Source organism: Monomorium pharaonis, chromosome 7 (assembly GCF_013373865.1).
Source record: "Monomorium pharaonis isolate MP-MQ-018 chromosome 7, ASM1337386v2, whole genome shotgun sequence".
Taxonomy (NCBI): Eukaryota; Metazoa; Arthropoda; class Insecta; order Hymenoptera; family Formicidae; genus Monomorium; species Monomorium pharaonis.
This window is the reverse complement of record NC_050473.1, coordinates 16,960,429-16,986,781: the sequence shown is the minus strand read 5'-3', so window position 1 is coordinate 16,986,781 and position 26,353 is coordinate 16,960,429. Positions and strand designations below refer to the sequence as shown.

At 34.6% G+C, this 26,353-nt stretch overlaps 2 protein-coding genes and 1 long non-coding RNA gene across 13 annotated transcripts in view; 2 read left to right on the top strand and 1 right to left on the bottom strand.

Annotated features, from left to right (window-relative positions):
• LOC105837413 overlaps window positions 1-26,353 on the top strand; it is a 228,301-nt gene that overhangs the window by 25,347 nt on the left and 176,601 nt on the right. The gene's annotated exons all lie outside the window — the stretch shown is intronic.
• LOC105827820 (retinol dehydrogenase 11) lies at window positions 5,366-11,018 on the top strand. The gene is made up of 6 exons (XM_036289811.1): window positions 5,366-8,222; window positions 8,393-8,474; window positions 8,639-8,943; window positions 9,049-9,168; window positions 9,288-9,519; window positions 9,714-11,018. The coding sequence occupies exons 1-6, from the start codon at window positions 8,087-8,089 to the stop codon at window positions 9,859-9,861; spliced, it is 1,023 nt and encodes a 340-aa protein (XP_036145704.1). The 5' UTR covers window positions 5,366-8,086; the 3' UTR covers window positions 9,862-11,018.
• On the bottom strand, window positions 16,328-22,071 carry LOC105827821. The gene is made up of 2 exons (XR_003625256.2): window positions 20,607-22,071; window positions 16,328-20,339 (listed from the first exon to the last, which is right to left on the bottom strand). It is a non-coding gene; the product is annotated as an uncharacterized LOC105827821 (long non-coding RNA).

Sequence of the window (26,353 nt, the reverse complement as noted above, 5' to 3'; positions counted from 1 at the left end):
CACATCATGTAGTCTTCGTGTCACAGTACTACGACTAACATTAGCTAAGTTTTCATCCTTTAGCTCGCGTGCAATTTCGGCAGCAGTTTTCTTAACATCTGCAGTTGATTTGCGTTTAATGATACGATCTACCTTTTTAGATGTCTTTCTTGGTCTTCCACTACGCGGACGATCTTTTAAACCATACCCACAACTGTATTTTACAATAATATCATTCACGGTTGATTTACCTATCGATAATAATGAAGCAATCTCACGAGAAGACTTTCCTTCTTTTGAAAATTTTATTATTCTTTCACGAATTTGAATTTGCGTATGCCGAGCCATGTTTATGCTTCCACGACCTTCTATGAACTAAATGTAAATATTCAACGCTATACTCTATTCGTAAATAAATTTTTGAAGTCCTACTACGTCAAATATATTATGTGGCCGGAAACTTTTGCACATGCAAATATAACAATTATAATAATAAATGTATTTACAAACATAAATAATATTGTTTTACAATATTATTTTGTTTCCTATATCTCATAATCATATCTCATAATAATTAAAAATCGTTAGTCTTTTTTTAGAATAAATTAGAGTACAAAATGTTACTGGCCGGAAACTTTTGCACGCCACTGTATATTATCGTATGACAATATTGTAAAAAGATTTACATTATGAATCGTCATGTGTATGATGAAAGATTCAACGTAAGCCGATGTGATCGAAAACGAAAAGCTCAATGAAGAACTGTTTCTGAATCAAAATAATGAATAATAAAACTTTTTGAGATTTGCAAATACTTGGATAGGTCAGTCTTGTGAAATTTGAATTGCATGAATGTCAATCGAGACAATGAACAACGACGATGAACAAGGTAGGAATTAGTGCGCACCCCTCGAAAATTTGAAAATGTAAATGAGCTACGTTAGAATGCGATGCCATATTACTTGGAATGATGGTGGTCTAGAAATTTGCATCGCGGCAAAACAGAGAAAGAGAAAGAGAGAGAGAGAGAGAGAGAGAGAGAGAGAGAGAGAGAGAGAGAGAGAGAGAGAGAGAGGAAGGTTACAAGATATAAATTGATTAATACAATGTGTGCAGAATACCAGTACGTCGGAACGCTAATAATTCATATGAAGACTAAAATATTGTAACTCGGTTAATTAGCGATTCAAATAATTAGATATACGTGATTAATCATTACGCAAAGAACGTATAGAAGATATTTGAACAAGTTATGTAAAGACCGTATGCAATTTGCAGCACGTGAAATCACCATATTTGCAATATCTTGCACACATTTAATATAAACCGACGACGGATAATCAAGCTTGGTCTTATGCCGGCCGTAAACACGGACGCCAACACAAATCCGCGGTTTATTACGTGTAGAACGTAAATATAGATCTATTTATAACCCGGAAGTTCATAGAGTAAAGATCAAAAGATATAAGATCCGATGAGACATTAACTGTCATCGCATATTATAGCCCAAAAAGGGACCTTTTATGTACCATAGATAAATTCACATTGGATATTTATGATCAAATCTTACTTAGCAATACCGGTCGTATTAGAGTCATAAACATAAAAATTTATATTAACGAATTTTAATTTAAAAAGTTGATAAAATTAAAAATATAGAAAACTATTTTTTTTTTGGCAATAAAACGCAGTATCAATTGTTAAGTAATGTAAAAAAACAAATAGCGTTTAAAATGTAGGAGAAAAGGGGATTAAAATATTGTACTACAGGTTAAAATTAATATAAAAAGCAAAGGAATTTCTTCAGAAGAGATATTCAGATGGGAGAAGTTATATTTAACATAATTAACATTACTCATTTGCATTTATATTATCAAAGAACATTTCTAACCCACTGTGTGAGTGATGAACTCGAAAGCGTTAATCTTGCCAAGTCCTGCGAGATATGATCACATTTAGTAATTCATTTTCATCACCTTTGCTCCGTGCATTAATCGTGTTCCTCAACGTTATTATTGCTATTCACCAGGAATCATCCGATAGTGACTGCATTAGCACTTTAGAAAACGCGACGGAAAGAGATGGGAAAGGGAACTTGGCTTTATTTGAAGCGTAAACACTATCTCACACAAATCCAAGTACGTGCGTGTAAATCCGCGAGACCCTTTGCTAAGTTCGCAGAGGAGAATGCTGACGGAAGATCACAGGGAGCATAAGAGATAGACAGTGCAAGAAAGAGAGAGATAGAAAAAGAGAGAAAACGTGTTCGAAAGTGAGAAACAGAGATAGGACGCTGCAGAAGTTACCAAGCAGAATGCAATATCCTCGCACCTCCTCGCCTTCGTGTTCCTCAGCGAGCCACCTTCCTGTGTTCTCTCCGCTTCCGGGAACTTTAACAGGACGTCACCACCTAGCATCACCCTAAGGCTACATAATATCCTCCCTCGAATTGGCCCTTCAACCACCGACCTAGCTACCTGGAAAATGCCGACCTGGAGCTTTCAGAGCGCCGATAACGCAAAACCGGTGGCGAAAATGACGGTGCAATGAAATTCTAATGGTGCACCATTATGCGTATGAGTATGAAATAAATGCGTGCGCTTGAAAGTATACATATATACACAGAATATATTATTTATAATGGGGATGCACATTTAACGTGATGTTCTTCAAAATTTGTTCTTAAAAGATATATTGAAACATCAATTTTTCTTAAATTACTTACGTTAATTATCTAGCAGATCATGTTTTTATCAGTATTAATACAATGTAATGTTCTGTTTCTAAGAAATAAAAGGGTAAAAAAGCCGCTTTAAAAAGGCCGACACCAGTATTCCGCTTCCTTTATAATACAAAAATGTAACATAAAAAATACATATATTTTAGAGAATATTATATAAAAATATTCTCTAAATATTACGGAAAAATTTTGGCGTACACAATGATAATGGTGCGTACCTAATGATGTCGATACTTCTTTTATTCTGTGAACGCAAATATTGGAAAAAAATTACGACTTTTTATGATGAAATCTAATACCCCATCTCTTTTTCTCTCTCTCACGATGCAAGTGTGGCATGGACGAGTGCATCAGTGCCCATGGCGAAATACACGCTCGAATTGCAAGCAAGCGTCGGCACACAGAGCCTGGTTTATGACGATAATAAACTATTCGGAACTGATACATGCTGACGATGGCCATTTGTATTTTCATGTTCGTACCCCACGACTCTATCGGTGATCGAGCAATTTATACGCGAGATATTTTGCGTTGCGGGCGGCTCGCGTACACGCGTAAACTCGTAGGTCATATTCCTCGCGTCTAGCAGAAATCGATACGTCGCCGGGGAATGCAAGAAGCTTGCGTAACGAGCGGGAGCTTCGGGATCGAGCGAGGTCTTAATAATTGCGCACCGATGCGCGCAATGCGCTGTGCATCGGAAACCTGCCGACGTCGTGCCTAATTAGGCGCAAATAGAAATTATTAACTTTCCAGCGCGTAAAAGTATATTACGGAAATATGCGGTATATAGCGTTGTGTCTTTAAATATTTATATCAAATCTTGGTTGTATAGTCTTAATTGATCTTGATTAAATATATCTTAATTGTCCCTTAAGGGATAATTATTTGGTGAAATATTTAATTTTAATTTTTATCTATATTTTATTATGTTCGCGAAATAATTAAAAATTTTGTAAAAGAAACGCAACAAAGTATTCAGAGCATACCCTTATCAATAATAAAAGGCCTTAAGAAAAATGCGTGATCTAATATTAATACTTTAATGCAATTGTAGTTAATTTAGGGAGTAAAGTCTTACTGTAAGCGACGCCTCTGACATCCTTCCGAAGAATTATAATGAAGAGACTTGTCTGTATTTATCAATAAGAGTTCGTTATCCTTTTGACTTCTCCGCCGTTTTCTTCTCCGAGAAAGGAACAATATTACAAACGCGCTCGTTGTTTGAAGCAACAACGCGATGCCAGGACGTTTGCGTTTCCGGAGGTTGCACTCAGTTGCAGCGGCGTGATGCACAAGAATGGTTGCCACGTTCGCAGCATCCTCGGTCTAATGCTAAAGTACTCGACCGCTCTTTGACCTGGCATCTAACGTAAATCAGCCTTCGGATAAAGAAACCGGCAAAGTGCGCCGTCGACGCTCGTTACACTGTAACGCTCTTCTCAGCATGCAACTTTTTATCTCAAGATGAAATGCAAGTAAGTAAAAGTCTTTTTTTTTCAGCTTCGTTAAGTACATAATAGAATCGAGTATTTACAGTAGAAGTTTAAATTCTCGCATTAAAAATTATTCATAATAAATTGAAAATGATGTTATCTCGGTTACTTACAGCTGTTCTCTTGACATCTAAGATTTAATACGCTTACGTTCAGACTTTTTAAAAGCCTTTTGCTTATTGATAAGAGCAGAATAAAGAGATATATGCTGGACGAGTTTCAAATACTTCGGACTCGGTCTGAATTTAATAGAATCGCAATGAATATAAAATGCATTAAAGTATTCGGAAACGTGCTTTTTAATTTTCCACGCGAGAAGCTTTCACATAATGTTACAAACTTGAAATTCAAAATTCCATTTTTGCATCTCGTGCGCACACGGTAAAGATATTTCAGTAATACATTATGCATCGAACGAAAGCATATCGAAAGAATGACAAAACTAGGTCCTTAACTCGGCACCGCGCGAGAGCGAGTTAGAAACAACTTGAAAGCACGAGATAAAAATTAATCTTCAAGCTATAAAAGCAACAAAACGCAATGAAACTCTTTCTCACAATTTTCTAAAATTAAACAACAAATATTAAATGATTATGCGAAAAGAGAGAATACATACTTGGATAAATATACAAAAAAAAAACATTCAAGCCCGATGTAAACTTGTTAAGAGTTTCTTTGGACTGATTCTAGCATCTGTGCAGGACGAGACTAATAAGTTACGAATCGACACATTATCGAACAATACGCGGGTGATCTCCCGCTTTACGCTCTCCCGCCTTCGACACTCCCTTTTTTTTCCTTGCCGTCCCGTATCGCGTGTTGCAAAGTTCGTCCGGTGTTACCTCGACCCGCGCTATTGAAAGTTTGACAATCAATGGGCGAGCCATCGGCGTGTGCGTCGCGACGCGCGTGTGCTGTATGCGGCACGAGAGAGCACTCGGGCATGGCATCGTCACCTCTACCGAGAGGTGTACCGAGAGGTATGACATCCTTTTATGCGTCGAGTAGATTTCTAAATAGTGTATAGAGCTCGTAATCTGAAGGACTCTCATTCGCTCGAGACGAGCCGAGTTCTTCCTGTATACATAGGGGAGAGACGCCAATATCTTCGTCGTATTATCGACAATTAAAAGCGCGTATGCAATCCCCGTTGTTGATCGAGACAATTGGATTTGAATTCAGTATTATGGACAGCTCGTTAATTCATCTGTGTATTATGCAATCCTCCGTAACAATTATAATTGAAGAAAAAAACATATTACATGATTTCTAGCTAAAAACGATTAGAGTCGAGAATTGCAAAATGAAAGAAACAGAGTATACTTTAGCTACATACATACATGTCGGATATAATTATATAAGTATATAATTATTTCTTAATTTAAAACATACACTTTTTATTCCTCACATGCTGTATAAATATCCTTCAAAATTTCACTTTCGTACATTTATTCAGTCCGTTATAAAAAATTGTCAAAGACAAATCTCGAACAATCAGATCCTCCAGTGCTGTTAATGGCGCGTCTTACTATTTCCGATTAAAGAAATAGCATCATAATCAGAAAGACAAAGAATTTCTAGGAGATCTTAGAGAAGCGAAGCTATTATTTATAAAGGGCAGAAGATATCCGAGTGAGAATGTTATGCAGTAAATGCATATCTCGTAAACTACGCACACCTGTTCACTACAGCCTGGCAATATCTCCACGTAGTGAAGAATTCTTTCATGCTTGAACGACGATCAGTACTTGACCTTAGAATACTAATGAGCCGTGGCGTGTATATCTGCACTATCGCGAGCTGCATCGCCGCCATTCAGCCGTTGCTGCTCGCGTGAACTGAGAGAATAATCGAGTGAAAAGAATGCAAGAATTCAACTGAAAATTATATCTTGGCCGAGATTGTGCAAAAATTTAATTACTACAAATTCCATTTCTGCATTTTTACTTTTCTGCGAGAATAAAAAGATCTAATGAAATTCGAATTGCGTATTATTTATGACTATCTGCTACTTTGCCTATTCATTCCACGAGAAACTTAATTTTGCTTAAAATTTTTGAAAGTAATATCTTCTATTCAATTTTTTAAATTCATAGTAAAAAAAATACAAATGTTCAAGATAGATTTTGCATTACATTGCTCGTGTCAATATGAAAAATGATAGTGCCTCACTTTTTGTATTTGTTTATTTCAAATCCAAATATTGCAGATATCAGATGTTCGAGCCAAATATTTGCTCGCTAAAATATAATATTCGTTAAATATTCGTACATTTGTATGAATATTCGATTCTTATGTATCTCTATTCCTTCTCGCGTCTTTGTTTACAGGATCTTTTATCTGCATGTATAAATCTTGGCTCGCTTCATTTTATCTTAATTGTCAATATTTAACGTAACTCGCGGCGAAATCTGTGTGTTACCAATTAAATGACCATGATATATCAATGATACTGATGCATTCGTATAATTAGGGAATAATATACCGGAGGTTCGCATGACAATTATCTCGTATCCCGCAGCGTATCATCTGGTTAGCACATGTGCCGCACGCACGATCATACACACGTATGCAATCTGTGTATTTGCACGGGGGTCACTCGCACACGTATTAGTATGCACGTGCAGTACGCATGCACGCATGGAGTTCCATTATCCTCGATTGCGTTCACCACTAGCCTACATTTCTTTGTATTTATATGAAATGCCATGTGCTAAATAGACTACTATTAAATACAACGTACTCCTCGCGAAAATTCACAATTATTTATACGCGATTAACCCAGTTATCACTCAGACAAATTCAATGCAAACATCTAAAGAAATGAAATTATAATTGAAAAGACTTCATTCCTTTAAACAGTGCAGCGATGAATTAAAACTGTATATATTTCTATATTTGCAACAGAATTAACCTATAGTTTAATTTAAAACTACATAATAATATTAAAAGAAGTCATTTCTAAAATATGAAATACTTTTAGTAAGGTTATTAGTTGCAAAACATTATTTTATTTAGGATAAGAGAAAATCTTTTCAGATAAAATCAAACTTTATAATTAAAATCGGACAAATCATCGAAAGATAAAGAAGAGAAAATTGAAAACAGAAATATATTATGGTTTTGATTAACAGTCAAAAATCACACATACGTGACAATAGCACATAAATTATTCTTTGTCAATTTATTAAAAATAAAAAGAAACTCTGTAAGTATGCTTGAATAAGATTTTTGTATAATCTACTATAAATAACATTGTCACGCCACTGTTGTGTTCAAAATGCATATTTACGCGTATATATCTATTTGATTGTGTCCGATAATTGATAAAGTTACGTATGAACTAATGTTTTGTATATATCTGACGAAATTTATATATAAAGCAAGACTTTTGATACGTATTTTCAACTAATTTTTAGCTCAGTTCTGCCTTGTTTAGATTTTATTTGTGCAGCATATCTCATGCGGCATATTTTATTATAACAGTTCTTGTTAGCTATAATTATAAGAACAAAAAGACATTTCAATATAATGTATAATATTTATCCTGTATAGAAATAAACAAAAATTAAATGAGTAAATATTAATTTGTGAAACTGAGTTTCACAGTATATCGTGTGTATCTTCGGAAAGATAAAAAAAAAAAAACATGCGCATATCTCGTCTGCGCATTCATATATAATGATTCTCATTAATTTCTCACAATCTTATATAAGAACATGATATAAGCTAAGATTAGTTGAACAACATTACAAGCAGAAGGTTGTAAAATTGAATAAAGGATATTCAAAGAAATTTATAGTGAATAAATTTTAATAGAAACTGTCAATTTATATACTGGTAATTTGGATAAATAAGTATCTCTCATAAAATGTGGTTCTTTAATAAAACGTGGTTCTTCAATGAAATGTGTACGAGCAAAGCACGTCTTGACGGCAAAACCGTTGTGATAACGGGAGCAAGTGATGGTATCGGCAAGGAGACTGCTAGAGATTTATACGCGAGAGGTATTATTTTTACACAAATGATAATTTAAGTTAATCAATTTCACAATGTTACATATACTTTGCGTAAGTCTTTAATTTTATTTTTCTTGATCATAACTAAATTAAAAATTTAAATTCTATTTAAAGTACTCTTTCTTAATCACATTTTTATAAATAATTGCATTATTTAGGCGCTAGAGTAATTCTGGCTTGTAGAAATATGGAAAAGACAAATAAAGTAGTCGAAGATATAAAAAATAATCCACCTTCAAGGTAAATGTACAATATAAACTTGTATTATAAGAATCAAATTAATTACTATTTATTTTTATTTTTCCTTTCTTTTTTATAAAATGCACGCTATATTTAAAACTTATTTAAATTTTTGCGTATTGTAAAAATGGCAATGTGATTCTCAAATCTATGACTATTTTTAGAATTACAGAGGAGGAATATAAGACTAACGTAGGCGAGCTTGCAATTTATTGTTTAGATCTGAGTAGTTTGAAGAGCGTGAAAGATTGCGCTAAGAACTTGCTGACAAATGAAGCAGCTATTCACATACTCATAAATAATGCCGGTGTAGCTGTTCCATATTTTCAAAAAACGAAGGACGGACATGAGACGACATTACAAGTCAACTATCTTGGTCATTTTCTTTTGACTCTTCTACTTTTGCCAAAAATGCAATTATCTTCTCCCAATTGCAGAATAGTCAATGTCTCATCGATTACATATTTTAGTATGTAAAATAATATCGTGGTAACTTTAAAAACAAACTAAAATATCTTTCATCTGTATCCGAGATTTTCATTTAAAACACAATAACAAAAACATAATATTATAGCTGTCGACATAGATTTTGATGATATTAATTTGGAGAGATGTTATACGGAATATAAAAGTTATGCACGGACTAAACTGGCAAACATTCTTTTCACTAAGGAACTCGCTCGTCGATTAAAAGGTATAATAAAAACGTTATTAATTAGAATAATCATTAATTTTACAAATGTTAATGTTATGTAATAAAAAATAGAATTTAGTTACATAAAGTTATAAAGTTATACAAGTTTTGATTTTCAGAAGCAAATATTCATGGAATAAACGTATACTGTTTACACCCTGGTTTTATACAAACCAAAATATATAAAAATTTTGGTTCATCGATCGGTGTCAATGATTCAATATTTCCATGGAACATTTGTTCTTTTATTTTTAATCTATTATTTTGTAAAAATGTTGAACAAGGAGCTCAAACAATAATATACTGTTCAGTAGATGAAAAGACAGCTAATGAGACCGGATTTTATTATTCGTAAGGATTAAAGAATACTGGCACCTTTGTGAATGCAATGTAACTTTTAGTCTTACGAGAAATAAGGGACTATCACTTTAAAAAGTTTATATTAGTTTTGGGACTTTTACAAAATTATTTTCATATAGAATATTATCATTATTTCTTTAATTCTGTTTATTTCTCCATATTTATCTTTTTTATCTTTTTTTAAGAAATTGCAATGTTGGAAATACGTATCGAAAGGCAAATGATCATCAATATGCCAAAAAATTGTGGAATGTATCTTGTCGTCTTTTAGATCTGGAACCAGAAGACGATTTTACCCAATTTTTGGAAACCGTTTCACGTCAAATGCTTTAGAAAGCTCTGTTTTGTAAAAATTTTAATAAAAACTTGATATTATTATCTTTAATAAATATAATGTTTCATAAAATAACTAAACATAAAAATATGTATCAATAAATACCGATAAATTTAATAAAAACTTCATAATTTAATTCATTTATCTTAAATTCAAATTCCAAGTTAGTTATATGTATTTATATAATTTGAATATACACATACAATAGTCGATGCTATATTTCTTGTTTGTTTACTCTTTTTTAAATTATATATATTTCAAGTTTTATAATTATATAGTCTCACACATGAGATTGACGATCAAAATCTTTTATATTAATTCAAATCTGTATAAAAAACTGTCCATACAAAAGCATAACGAGATGCTTTTTAAGCACAATATAAAAAAATTAAATTAATTAATTCTTTATAATTACAACATCATTAATACGTAGTCTTTAATAATATGAAAAGAAAATAGAAGATTATTTCCGGCAAAAAATATTATACGTACGGTTAGGTATTAGAAAGATATTTGAGGGCAAATTCACCTTTTTCATCATGTCGACTGGGACACACGAAAGCGCACTTACGGCGAGCGGTAAAAATCTTTTTACACGCGTGACACACCGGCCAATTTGCCCGAAAGAGTCGGGAGCAAGTTTTGCCGGAATTCGTTTTCCAACTTCTCGTACGTAACCCAAAGAAAAGTTTTCTTTCTAACGCGAAAGAACGGTGTCCATTTCGTAAGTTCGAGATTACGCGCATGGGTATAGCTAGCAGGGTGCTAGCGAGTCGATTTTCCTTTACGAATTTTCTTTGATCATTTTTTAATCAATCTGTCCTGCGACTTCGTTCACGTTTGCATCCGATGTGGACACGTTTCTAGCGAAAAAAATTCGTTATGAGTTTTTCCAACGGTATCGGTTTACGTCACGAGCGATATTTCGTCAACTAACATCGAGTGAACATTGCGTACTCTCGACTGGTGACGTACGTGCGCACACGACCGCTTGCTTTCCGCATAAAATGTTAATCCAATCCGCCGAATGTACTTCCGCACAATTTACCGCCTTCCGTTCCATTTCTCTCGGACGGCAATATCTATCTGTTCAAATTTCAGTCTATTCCGCTCATGAAAAAATCATTCCCATTTAAAGTTACAAAAAAAAAAAAAATGATTGTATTACTTGAAAAGTCGCCAATTAATATAAACGTATAACAGCAAATATGTACATAACAAAAGAAAAATATCTAAATAAAAGAAATAATGTCTTTAAATCAATGGAAGTTACATGAAACTTATAAAAACTGTTTGCAATAAATAACTACATAAAATACGTAACAATTTACTGAAATTAATACGTTTTTTACATATTCCAAAGAATTGATTCAATTTTTGTATTAATTAAACATAAGATAAACTTATTAGGCAGTAACAGAAATAGTAAAGTGTGTAAAAAATATAACATTTAGGTACAATTTGGAAACTGTATAATACCAAACAATTTAAAGCAGCATATTTTTTAAATAAAACTGACATGTATAATTAAAATTTACGTTTCATAATGTTATTCTTATGCTTGCTCATTTATCTATAAATTATTTTAACAGCAAGAAATGTTAAATATCAATTTAAAACAACATATTCGAATAATACAATTATATAAATTAACACTCGGGCATTTAAAAAATTCAACACACAAAATTTTAATAAGAACCGATTTTAATACAGATGTAAAATTGTTTTTACTTAGAAAGATTAAAAATAATTAGGTGACGATTGATCTTTATCTTCGTGAATGCTTGTCTAGAATACTGTTTGGAGTTTTAAAATTGTGTGATTTTATAATTATATACCTTTACCACGCATATCTACAATATCGCTTACTATTATTGGATTCAGTTATGATAAACGCTTTTTAATTTAATCTGCACTGCTTTAAGTGATGTGACGACAAGCTTTTCACGAGACTGATCCCCTTGATCGACGGATCGGAAAGGAGCCGGGGCCTTAACCCCGCGTTTCTACCCGTAGAAAGGTCGAGGATTCTTTTGGCATCATTTCACGATGAGACGACTTTATAGAGGACACGCGGGCGCGTTAATAATCTCGTTAACACTTTGCCCGACGAACTCGCTGCTTCTGAGAACCACTTAATGGTCAGTCTCTCTCTCTCTCTCTCTCTCTCTCTCTCTCTCTCTATTTGTCTGTCTACCTATCTATTTGTCTGTTTAACTGTCTATCTCTATGTTTTTCATCTGCTTGAATATGCCAGACCTATCGAAATTAATGTGATATCAATCGCTTGTAATTGACGATAACAACAATCGCGATTGATAGTAAACATGGGAAAACGTGTTAATTGCTTGTAACAATTTGCAAAGCTAAATGCGAATACGTTATCGCAGAATTGATTTTTTTCTGTAATAATTTATTATGTCATTTTTTTATCGTATACCAAATACATGGAAAAATAGAAATTCTAATTTAAAAATAAAAAACTATATCTCAAAAGAGAATCTTCTCTTCTTTCTCTTTTTTCCCATTAACTTATTTTTATATTTATAACATGAAAAAATATATATATTGCAATATTTTTCATATCAATAATAAAAAAATTTATATATATACATATTATATATTTCTAATTTTAATTATTAAAGATTTTTTTCTAGTTTCTTTGTCGATCAAAATTTATAAAAACGAAACAGCATATTGAATTAGATATCCGTATTCCTAGCGCTTTTCAGCGCTTTTCCTCGGCTTTTCGTTTCTTTCGCGCAACATCATCGCCGTCGTCTACGTCTACGAAACTTCCGCCATCGTAAGACGCATTTAAATATATACCGGAACTTTTCAAGACAGTTTCGTGCGTCCGTGAGATGCGGCGTGCATAATCTAGTATACACCTGTCATATAACGAGATGTTGCGATAAATAACTATTTCGCGTGAAATCGCGTTGAACGCTTAAAGTGCAATTGCTAGAGTGCTGTCATATCATTCCGTTCCTCGTGTTTTATAAAGAAATCACAAAGAAATAACATACAAAGTTATACATTTATATTTTTTTGTTCTTTTCTGTCACTGAGAGAAGAACTGAATAATTTGTGGTTACTTATTTGTATTTTCTTATAAGTTTTGAAATATTATCTACGAAATGTATGTCTGTAATCTGTGTGTATGTTATTATCTATATTCATCACGCAAATGTTTAACACAACTAATATTTAAATTATTTTAGAACAAGATTGAAACGCTTACAAGTTACACCGGAAAATTGGAGTAGTTGCGACAGATACGTTTGTCGTACCAATTTAGCGAGTCGGTTCCTCGCCGCGGAACTCAACTACTTGTCGGTGTATTACATGAGCATACAGCTGCGACGAGCAGCAAACAGAGTACACACTGCAGTAGTCCTGACCCACATAGCACTCGAGGTGGCCCTTTAAGGGAAAATGCAAACAATGCGGAGCAGCGATCTTGGTTTGCTGCTGTGCTAGTCTTGCGGTCTTCGGTAGTCATAAAATCATGTAAAAAACGCACGATTCTCAAGTTCTTTATAGTACAAGTTTTTCCTTTTTCATAGTACAAATGTGAAGAAGTTTTCTTCTAACTTTTCAAAAATTTCTTGCGATGGACAATACAGAAGTAATTAAATAATTACACACACACACACACACACACACACACACACACACACACAAAATATATGGAGTGAAGTCATATAGGAGAGATATATGTTGAAAATCGAATGGAAATTTGTCATATCTTATTCCACAATTTTCTAATATGTATAGTAAGTAGAAAATTTGACATATATGTATAGTTGTAGAGACCCTCTACAGAACCTCTACTTATCTCTCTCTTTTTCCCCCCTCTATTTCTCTCTCTCTGTTTTACAAAAATAATAAAACTTTGATTCAATAATCGCAAAAGTATTCGATATCAAAAATAATTAAAAATGTAAAAATTCCAAGAATTGCATACTTTAAATTAATGCAATTGATGCTGAATGAAACAGTCATTCGTGTTATGTAAACTAGCTTTCTACGAATTTATTCGAGCCATAGATCAAAAATACAATAGAAAATATCGCATCATCCTACGTCTTCCATTCGATCTTGGTTAAGTAATATTCGAAATTTCCTCGCGAAAAATTTCACTTCTAACATATGGAACCTTTTAGCGCTCATATTATTCACGATGTACAAAGACCATTGCAATATATTAATCTACTTTTTATAAAACCTGGGAAATGACAGATTAAAAGGACTTTTTTTTCTTATTACACTGTGGAATATTTTTATAATAGTCAAATAAAATATTTAATATTAAAAAACTCTCGTCATAATAAAATATTTTCTTATATTCTCAATTATCTATGTAATAAAATCCATTTAAGTAAGTTCAAAAAGATTTATATTTTATAGAAATAATGAAAGATATATTTATGTATCTGTAATTATTTATTATGAAGTACTTAAAAGACATAAAAAAATATTAAATAATATTTAATTAAATATGCTAAACAAAAACATTTAAAATACATTAAGTAATAAAGTATTATTTCAAAATATAATAAGAAGAATGCATTTATTTCGTTTCTAGAAACGTTATGCACAATGCGTAAAATGTAATCTCAATTGTGCGAACATCTGCTGTACAGCCATATGATTACGCAGTATATTTTCTAACAGATGTTTTTAGAAACATCTTGCGTAAAGAAATCTATATAATCAAGATTTTACGAGATAAAACTTAGCTTCTAGATAGTCTCTAGTAAAATAAAACTTTTGTGCGAACTGTTTAACATAGCCAAGAAAGTACAATCGAGGCCGAGAGGGAAAATAAAGTAGGCAAAGCTAACACTAGCTAAATGTGTTAGTTTTCCTCTTTTTATCGCAAAAATTAATAAATTCTGCCAGAATCGTTGAAATTATCCGACATCAGATTTATAACGAATTTAAAAAGTTTAAAATTATATCAAATTATATTTTATAAATTTATAATATAATTAATGGTTTGATAAATTTATAATATAATTAATGGTTAATAATGTTGAACATTTGCAAAAAATTTCTTAATTTGGCTTATAAAGAATACAAATATTATTTGAAAGAAAATTAATTTAAGACACAATTAAAGCACAAACCTGAATATCAGATAATATGTATTACACAAATCTTCTTCTTAGACACATCAAACTTTAAACTGCTTAAAATCAAACAGCTTCTACGTACAAGCTTTTTTGACAATGAATTATATATCGAGCATAATATTGTAGATCAGAGGAAGAAGTGATGAGCATGAAAGGGCTGAAAGGGCAGTTTAGGAAGGGTTAGCAATTTCCCAAAGTGGTGTTCGCCTCTTGAGTATTGCACGGGTGCACAGGTGCACGCCTCGGTGCACACTTGTTTCGCCTAAGATGTATTAGGGAGGATTTTATCCCGGAATACAGAAAAGTTGGCAAAACATTTTAATACTATAAAAATCACGGAAGTTAATAAAATAATCTTATTGGTGGAAGTAATTACATTCGCGTTTACAATTATCGAGGAAGCGGAAAGTAACTGTCTAGACTTTTAAATTTACATTTTGATTAATAGTGAAAGATACTTATGCACCATGCATAAAGGGAGCGCAGGTAATTTCATATTAATGCATCGTACGTATCTAAATATATAGCTCCAGTCACATTTCTCTCATACTTTTTTTATTCTACAATATTTCTCCCTTGTAGATTGAATCTCATGAATCTTGTTACGGTCTGATTTAAATTCTACATTTTTACGTTATTTTTTCCTTGCGATGCACAGTAGGTGCTGAGATACTTCAAAAAGTAATTAAAAATCAAATTTAAAATGAGTATTGATGCAAATCTAAATGTTTTATGAAACAGACGAATATTTATTTCTAAAATTACATATCAATACAGTAATTAATATTTAACAAAAATAAAAAATAAAAAATTAAAATTAATAATAAATGCATCTAAATATCTCAAGATTTAGACAAAATGTAAGATTTTTTGCAAGCTATATAGTTGTACTATAGACTTCTAATCCATTAGGATCTATAGCTAAATCAGTAAAAAAGTAACGATTAGAAATATGGTCAAAGCATAGATATATATTTGAAGATAAAAGATAACGCAAAAATCAATTTTGCAACAAATTGTTATAAATGAAATATCTCATGTGCGATACCGTATGCATGCAATTCTGTTCCACAAATTTCTCGCGCAGGATCTTCGAGTATACTTTCGCAAGGCAAAGAACTAGAACAAAGAACACCGCATCTTATCTCGCGGTGGCACATATAGCAATTAGTATTTATCGTCAGTACGCTTGCGGATCGGTCAGCAGTAGTAGCGAGTGCGAAAGAGTTGGATATCTCCCCCGAGTGAAATCAGGGGTAAATTTTATCGCTCAAGTTTCTGCGGTCGCGAAGTTAACTTCCACCTATAACATTCTATCGCAGCATTTTTTTTTTTTTTTTTTTTTTTACAACTCTTTCACCTTTTGAGCAGAACTCGAACAGAATCGGATGGTGAATCGCGAGCAAAGTTCCGCGACTTATTAAAAAGGTAAAGGCATAAAAAGAATTCGAAAAAAGAAAAATTACTACACGATTTTCCAATGAAACTTTGCTTTAAGTAACGTTTAATTACGCACGGTTTCGCTAACTGACTTTGAATCTCGACTTTTTGAACTTTTTGCAAATTGAAATAGATACACGTTACAAAGAAACTTGAGTGAATCACGTTGGCATCGGAGAATTTTGAAAAAGATCATTAAAAAATTAAATTTTTTGGGCTGCATAGAAGAAAAGGCAGAGATTAATGGATACAAAACATGCAAAGCGCATGATGCTAACGCGTCTTATGAAGTAAATTTGCTTTGTTTATGGAAATTGGAAAAGTCGCTCGTGGTCGAAAGTAGGTAGGTAGATGGTTACTGTAACTCGTCCTTATACTATCGCAATCCAGTTCTGCTATTTACAATGATAAAATTTTAAAACAACTTTTTTATATGTGCGTGTGCGCGAGCGTGTGTGTGTGCACGCATTATTGATATTTGTATTTATCTCCATATTACATGCAGAAGATCTAAAAGTAGCATTTATATGGATTTATAAATTACGATTGCTCATAACACAGCGTTTTTTAAAAAATTTATGCAAGAAGATTATACCGTATTTTATTTCGACAGAACTCTGTGAGTAAAGAATTAAATATGAATTTTACGAGACAGATTCGTAAGAAATTTAATACATTTAATAAATGGAGTATCTTGTTTCATAAAACTTTGAAAAACTATGAAATATACACAAGCTAGTGCCCATGCATCTACTCTAGTACTATTTGCACTCAACTCGAAAGATAATTTTGCAGTGTATTGTCTCCTTGGTTCACATTCAACAATTTAATTTCTGTATTCCTACGCGATTTCGCGGTGCAAGAAATTGCACGGAACTGAAAGAGAGAACACAACTGCAATTGTTCATTGCAGAGGCCAGACGCGTAGCTTCCCTGATGAAGCTAAAGTGATTCTCAGGAACAAATGTCGCACGCTACTCGAGGATTCCTGTCTATATCCCTTGAAGGAATCAGTGGCGTAACTAACAACTCACGAAGCTTTATCCTCGGAGAAAATTAACAAATCTCTTAAATTTTAATTAAAATTTCATTTAAAACAACGTAGACTTTGGTTATTTTTCTTTTCACTTTTCATAGTAACTTTTAAAAATCACCTACATGCCTAGAAATGCTATCACAATGCGAAAACAAAGTTTTGAGTCTATATACTCTAAAGATAAAATATCAAAAGAAAAAATTTATGAAGAAAAATTAATAGAAGATTAAGAAATCAATTTTTCTACAACTTTTCTCTTTGCATTTGTTATACATTTTGTATCTGTGCATCTTTAAGAGAAAAATTTTTTAAATAATAGCACACTCTTCATTATACTAAGAAAAAAAATTTAGTGCCTTCAGCAAAAACTATTTTGTTGAGGTATTTTTTAACAGCAACCAAATATTCTGTTTCATGTAACAAAAAACTAGTTTTTAAACCAAAGAATTTAGTTTTGCTTCTACACGATAAATGCAAATAAAAAAATATTTGTGTATACTATCTAAAAATATTGGTACTAATTAAATATGTGTTTATATACAACTAATTACATTTTTTAATATTTTAATCGAAAAACTTTTTGTTTAATAAAACATTTTTCTCAGTATATTACCTAAGTCAAAGCTTTGTTGTCACATACATACATACAATCTCTCTTTCTCTCTCTTGGTCAAATATATTATTTTCTTCCTAATGTCGACGAAACTTCAATGTCACAAAATTGATTTCCTCTCCCATTTACTTTCATCCTTTTTTGTTGTCTGATCTCAGATGCTTTTTAATATTGAAAGAGAGATCCCTTTTGCGATGCGAGAGCTATAGTGACTTAGTTACGCCACTGGTCGGGAATATTTTGTGGAGAAAATAAAGGCCGACCGACAAAGGTTAATGCCTCGAGAGCGGTTTCTTCGCGACGCGAATTCATCAGCGCCGTTTTCCGCGTCGCGCCACGACGGACAGGCTGTCCATCCTGACAGCACCCCCATCCTCCCGTCCAATGCCCATTCCACCCACGCCCAAGGGTGTTTCAAGAGTCCTTTAATCTTCGAGCTCGGTGAAATATCCGCGACGGTGCTTAGAAGGTCGTTCGGTGTATCTTTCACGCCGCCAAGACAAGTGAGTTAGTTTAAGCTTAACAGACCCTCTTCTTTCCTCTTCGGCCCACCCCCGCGCGCTTCGTCGCTTCGCGGAAACGAGAGGGGATGCTACTGCAAACAATGGCTGACTATTAATCTTCATACTTCGTCATAAAGCGCAAAATAAAAGCATCGAGCAGACGTGGGCGATTGATATTTTACTTGTACTTTCTTTTTATTTCTAAAAAGAAACAAAAACGATTATTGAATCATGAATATATATTTCTATTGTATGTCTGATCTATATGGCTATCTAATAAAATTCAGTGAAATAAGATTATTTAAAATATATTATCTATACATCTCTACGCATTGAAAAAAGAGAGCTCTTTAGTAAGAACTATCAAATATTGAGTGAACTAATGTTAATTAAATATTTGATTAATATAATTAAAATTAATTGTACATTTCTAAATATTTAGCAAAATTTTCTAAATATTACTTAATTTAGTGATACTTAATAAATATTTGGAAAAATAAAATTATTCTTAATTAATCAAATATTTGACATTATTTTTCACGCAATATTTGGTATCTCTTTTTTCAGAATAATACAAATAGGTGCATAATTGATTGCGTTATAAGATTTCAACGGAAAATGTCAATTATACATATTATATATCTAATTATTATTTTTTAATCGGCGTGTCACAGAGATATATTTCTTAAGTGCATCGTTGTATAATATTATCATTTATAAAAGATAGTTTTGTTTGTTGCTTTTTCATTTCTTGGCAGAAGGGTGAAGGGAATAAACAAAAAGCCGTAACAGATAAAAATGATGTCGTGGCTGCATGAAGGTTTTAACAAGGTTTATGCGGAGTCGTTTTCAGGGTGTTATCTATGAAATAGACTCAAAAACCGCGATATACATAGTTAAGCTCACAATTTAACCTTATCGTACGAGAGAGCTTGTAAAAACAGATCGCGTGAAATGGATGTAATAATAAATATTTGCTATCTTAAATGGAAAAATATTCAATCATCAATATAAGGATGAACTCAAGTACATTTTATTTGTCAATTTAAAAAATTATCGTAAAACTCAAATGTTTATATATTTGCAGTTTTATATTGAAATAGAAATTTTAAAACATTAGCGTCAATACTTTATGAAACGTTTAAAGGAATATATATTTCTTATAAAAACATTGTTTTTTTAGATATTCTAATCAGAAGGTGCTTTCGTGTTTTTTTTACTTTCCTAGTTGCAGTTTTGTTGTTATATAAAAAATGCAACACTCACCAAAATGAAGTACGATGGAGCTGCATTACTGAGAGTCCATTTTTATGTTCTGTAAAAAAAAATTAAATCTATTTGAAAAGCCGTACCACTATCAAATCTGCATTACAAAATTCATTTTATGGACGCATGTTCAGAGAAGGAAATCAATATGCATATATAATTTTTTTTTAAACAGGATAAAAGATGGAAGTATTAAAACCATTATAAAGACATTTAATAACGGCAATATAACTTTTATAATATCCAATTTCCATTCGTCGTTTAATTATTGCCATTTGTCATCATCTTTTGCACTCATTTAGTACACGAAATGAAAAATTTTAAATACCACGAACTAGAAGCAATTAATTCATACGCTTTTTACCATTTCGTTCGCCGGACAGTGAAGATTGAAAAAGATCAGGAGACGTCTATCGAGGAAACGATGCTCTGAATTCGTTGCTCGCAATTTTTTTCTTGAGACTGCGTGTGCCACAAACTGAAATTTTACAACAGATTGTTTATCTCTGATCAATTATACCAAATTAGTAGAATTAAAAAAAGTAAAAAATAAATCAAGATTAAATCCAGAAAAACAGACACTCTATGCTTCAATTATTTTACGGTATGCTTCAATTGATTAAAAAAATTGCTGCTGTGTGATAACAGAATTTCTCCCCCCTTCGTCTCCCCCTCAAAAAATTCTGGATACGTCCATGAATTTAGTATTCACTGTCGCACGAACAACAGGAATAAATTTACTCACGAGCTCCGGTGCACCATCGCCACAGTCTCGCCACTCTCGTCTGCTTGCCGCTGCTTCACACAAACACGCGCACACGCATACACGCGCCGACAATTACCACCGTAAAAATCGCCCGTCACTTTTTTCGGCACTCCCGATACCGCGACGAACCTGGGACTCGGAGCAGATCGCGACGCCACCGACCGGCGTCGTAATCGATTCTCGATCACGCGGAGAGGAGCCTGACGTCGAGCGACGCCGGAGGATCGCATTTTCGCGGATGTTAAACGACTGCCCGGGCGTCTAGCGCGGTCACCCCCCGCGGTCGGCGTTCCACGCGTGACGCTTCGCGAAAATGCGGAAAATTATGGCGGACATTCGCGTACCTGCGGCGATTAGCCTTGCACTCCGGAGCGGAGAGACGCGACGAGACGACTCCTCTCGCCGGTCGTCGGTTATCGACGGACGCGGATGGATGGCGATCGTCCGCGACGATTTATCGCGACGGGCTTTCGCAAATTGGCACCCCGGACGCCCGGTCACGCTGTGGAAAACGGGAGGAAATTCGCGCGCGAAAGGAACGACTGTTGCGACCATCGCGGAAGAGAGACAGAGAGAGACGCGTAACGTGATTGGCGGACCGATAGGAAAAATCAGGCACCGTGATTGGTCGCCGCGTCGCATCATACAAGATGTCGTTCAAACCGTTTTAACGGAAAAAAATCGTATTGAATATGCTTCGTTTATTCTTTCGCGTCGTTAGATTATTTCATTGAAACTTTATGGAAACTTTGATAATCACGGACGGGAGAGGTCGAGCGCGAGGCGAAAGCTCGACTTCGAGAAAGTCAATTAAATGACTCCCGCATGTATCTCGTGTTTACGGCTCTCGATCGTGGCCGGCTTGTAAAAGGAAGTCCAGCTCGCATTTGGGCATACGACTGCTTTTTTCTTCCGCGCCCTGTTATTTTCCCGCTCGACTCGGATTATTAACTTGCGTTTCTCTCGTGCTTAAACATCTGCACGTTACCAAAATTGTGAGTTGGCGAATTCAGCCGAGCGGAAGACGGAAGGGAACAAGGAAGTAAAAATTACCTGACTGAAATCCTATCGAGGATGCTACGCGTAACGTTATTACTCTATAGTTCACCAGCTCGGATCGCGTCGCGATGATAGAATCCGAAAATCCCAACGCCTCGGAAATATATATATCTCATGCTGTCTAATTTTCAGCGTGGCCGAGGAGGCGCTCGGTTGGTGACGAGGATATTTACCGCGAGCCTCGAATCGCTGCCGGTCGGTGAACGATGCTCGGATGCTCCGCGAGTCCGCGCGCTGAAGGTTACGGTAAGCAGCGCTAGGCGCGAAGGTAATCGCGTGTCCCCCCCGCGTCACCTAGCGGTCACCGCGCCGCCTACGTACTACGTAGACCTACGTGACTTCAGGCGCTGAGTCATTGCCGCGCGCTCCCCCCACTCCGCCCACCTTCTCCCCCCACCGCCCACCTCCCCCCACCACCCACCGGCCTCCCACTTCGTAACCGCGCAGCGTTCGGGCCAGGCGTCCTCTCGTCCCTCTGCCGCTCGTGCCACCCTCCGTCACCCTCCGTGTCTGTTTACCCCGGCTCGAAAAATAACTGTTACACGTGAGTGCGTATCGAGAACAATTAGAGACGAACGGTGATTATCGTCGCGGTGGTCGTGCGTCGGGATATCTTTTTTCGACGATCGTTCTCGAAGTGCCTCCGCCGTGATCTCGATTTCGTTTGCTCGCGCGCCCACAGTGTAGTAAGAAATCCTGTGAATATGCATCGTGCGCCGAAAACATCGGCAGACTGTTTTTCCGGATAATAGAATCTAGAATACGTGATACGGTAACGTAAGTCGTCGTGCTTGTTGACGGTTATTATTCGAATTGACGAGCGATAATTTTCACGTCGAAGATTCACGCAGCGGCTTGAAGTTGCCGGTGTACGAGCATTATTATTTCGTCTCGCGTAACTGCCGGTTTATCAAGCTGTGCAGTTTCGTCTTCTCTTTCGTCTATTCGTTTCACGTGCGTGATCGTGAACCATCTTTCGAAGCAACTGAGACACTTGTTTGTTAATCGCACTTGCCACGGGCGAACGGACGGTTTTCACATCGACATTTTGCGTAGCGATGCGGCATGAAGTTGCCGGTGCGTCGGTTAGGCCTAAGGCAGAGAACGAGACGTAGGTGTCGCAGTCGTAGTCGTAAGGTAAGGCAGAGAAAATCGTAATCTTCGGCCTTACCCTACGACCACGACTACGACACCTACGTCTCGTTCTCTGCCTTCGGTCTTACACGGGGGCCACCTCCCTCGCGCCACGGAACGCGTCCGTTGTGCGAGGAATGTGACCCCCGTCGCGTTAATCGCGCATTCGACGGACATACGTGTAATAAGTAAATCGGGAGTGCCGTGTGAAGTGAAATGAGACGACAGTTGGAACCTGCGATCACTTGCTTTCTCGAGTGGCCTGCATCCAGGCGTGGAGCGTTCAAAACTTCGGAAGGACGAAACCGTAGAGAAAACGAACGAAACGGATGAAACAGCATCAAGGCGACGCAGCATCGGTGAGTTTGCTGTGAATTCACGTTTGTCAATTTATCTTATTGAGATTGTAGTCTACAATGACACGATATATAACTTGACTGGCGTATTTTTACGATATATAGGTTGTCTCTCGTGATGCAGCCTTGCAAGTTAATGAACAGTGAGGTTACAAATTACTTTATGAATGCGAATTCGTTCGTGTCATTCTAAAGAAAAATAAAATTAAATATTATAGTCGATAAAAGTAAGGTAAACGACGACTAGAGTATTTTTATGACGACAAAATGCCTCTATACGAGGCAGGGTGGCCGTAGCTATTGCAATTGATGCAAAATAGTTTTGACTTCTCTGTTTGTTTTGTGTATACGGTGGATATTTGCATTTACCTGGTTCGTGTTTAATATCACATTTAACACATTGGTACGGCAAATTACAGTTGGATGCAGACTATCGTATGATTTTATAATATTTATTATGTGTAATTAACTTATTCTTGTATATGTCCAGAATTGCAACAGAAATGTCCGGGGTTTTAGGCCGGTAAGTTCTAGTTAAAAAAATTTTAATATGGCAACCCTACCTATATCTCACGTCGATTCGCGATGCGGTGCACTCTTATGATTGCGTTTATGAGGCATTTCAGAATTATCTCACGCCCTTGCATTAACTTTATTACAATTTGTGCAAGTATTATAATTTTTGTTTGTCATAAAAATACTTGAGTTTTAAAACTAATGTTTTACAATAAAATATTTGCATGCAGATTTCAACTTTTTAAGAGCTGAATTAATAAAAAATGAATGGCATAATAAATAAATACTTTTCATGCAAATATTCTATTATAAAACATCAGTGTTTTAAAAACTCAAAATTTATGACATGTATATAAGATATTGAATATTATACAAGATATTAAATTTGATTTTTCGATCGCTCTTGGCAACCATAGAGAAGTTACATTTAGTATTTATTAAAAAATAAAGTTCAAATTGGATTTATGGTTAGTATTCGAAATATTTTTTTATGTCAACAGCGAAATTATTTCCCGTGGCGATATAAACGTTTTTTACAGCGTTGCAAGGCATCAATTTGCTGGTACAAAATCGAAATTTCTGTTTGCGACAAATTTTTATTTTGGAAATTTTATATCCGTGAAAAAATGAATAAATAAAAATGTGTGAGAATATATATTACGCGTGCGCGAATATAAAAGATAGTAAAAATAACATAGAGATAAAAACGAATGAATAATTTTCATCATCCCTTGCAGAGAGAAAGAGAATATGTTACCAAAAATGTGATATCAAAAATTTCTTTGAGTACAATTAATTTCTTATTTAAAAATACAATCATAATAATTTCAAATCATCCAAGTGTTCAAATCATCCCAGAAAAATACTGTTAAATGAAAATTGAAAATCTTTTATTTGCGCATTATATTGATTTAGTGATTTTTAAAGAAAAGGATATGTACTCGAAAAAAAAAATATATTCAATAAGATATGTAATTACGGGTAATTACAAATATACTCAATACAATAATATATGCTATTGAAGTATCATTGTACTTACATTAACAGTAAATTATATTGATTATTATCTGTAGTTGGCAACTCGCAACTGCATAATTGGCTGTATTACTTTTTTTTTCTGTGTATCTTTGTCCGAGATACGAAGCGAGAATATATAATAATAAGCGTGATGTTGCATTACAATCTTTCTGATTGGGCAATTTATATTATTTATTTGTGTAATAAAAAATCTGACATGCTTTTTGTCGCGAAATAAAGATTTACCATTTCGAGAATCCAAGAGATGAGAAGGCCAAGAGTGTCAGTAATTTTTCACGGAACAACACATTATTTCTGCGCGGGAGGGGGAGGGGGTAAAAGACGGAGCGCAATACAGAAGCTTCTCGCATTAGTTGCATTTCCTGTCCATCGCACGTTGTCCTACGCGCGTGGCAGATCAATTCGGAAATTAGAACGTGACCGTGCGGAGAATTTATGGCCGTGCGATATGACCGTCGGTTTAATAAGGCATCCACGACGCGTTGGTTTCGAGCTGACTTAATTAGCTTCTACGCGTGGCGAGTCTCTCGTTTTCTCATCGCGGGGATGTAACAACAGCTCTGTTTATGCCCGGAGCAACTTGATCATTCTCAAGTCACGTATTGTGTGACTGATCCTGTCTTCTCCTTTTCATTTTCTCTGACATTCTATTTAAAAACGTTGTCACAACATAGAATTTATATTGGATATGGTTTTGGAAGAAGTCGAAAGAGCTCATAAAAGTTAAAAAAAAAAATTATCTCAAGTAATTAACCGATTTGGAATTAGATTTGTTCTTTATTTGCAACATATTTGTTAAAATCAGATAATGGATGTACAAAGATGACTTTAGTTCATTTTTAAAATACGTTTTTCTTTTATTAGACAAAAATCGTAAGATTATTAGAACTGATGTGCACAGTTAGTAATATATAAAATTTTTAATTTTAATATAAATGACCAAGAAACATTTTTGTCTACTGTGATAATTTATATTTTTTATATCAACGTTTGTATTACATATAAAACCACTTTTGCAATAATGAAAGATATGTTTATTTAATTGAGGGATATAATTAAGAGCAAAGTATAATTTCATTTAATTCACAAGTGAGGAATTTCGGGGCAGAGATATTCTTTCCTCTTTTATCTCTTATCCGGATTATTAAAGATTCTTAGTCGACATTAGTTCTTAATTACGTCGTAGATAAAATTATCGCGAGCTTGTACGCGAAATGCAGACTCAATTCCAATAGAGTCTAACGATGATTACAACACATAGCGGTGTTTGTTGCACGCACAGTGTCGCGTGAGTTCACCTATCGCTACCCACCTGTACGTTAAGCTTAGCGTCACATCGCAAGCACGTGCCTGTGGAAATTTGTCGAAGCTTCTCCTCGCAACGTGAGCTTCCGCATCGTAACGAGCTTACGAGCTGAGCCGCGGCATTCCGCCGACACGTTCCGCAACGATGATAAATAAAAATGTGATTTCCGGCACGATACGAATGGGTTGTAACCTGATTATTGTGTTGGATGCATCGATGGATGTGATATCGGAACATAAGAAGTAAAAAAAAAATTAATAGTTGAAGTGAGTTTATTAAAAATGTGCAACTTAATTATACTATGTAATAGGTAACTT

Excerpts from the sequence above, each read along its gene's own strand:
- LOC105827820 (XM_036289811.1), top strand. The coding sequence starts at position 8,087 with ATGTGGTTCTTTAATAAAACGTGGTTCTTCAATGAAATGTGTACGAGC. Across the intron at positions 9,169-9,287 it reads ACTCGCTCGTCGATTAAAAG|AAGCAAATATTCATGGAATA; the intron begins GTATAATAAAAA and ends TTTGATTTTCAG. Across the intron at positions 9,520-9,713 it reads GAGACCGGATTTTATTATTC|AAATTGCAATGTTGGAAATA; the intron begins GTAAGGATTAAA and ends TCTTTTTTTAAG.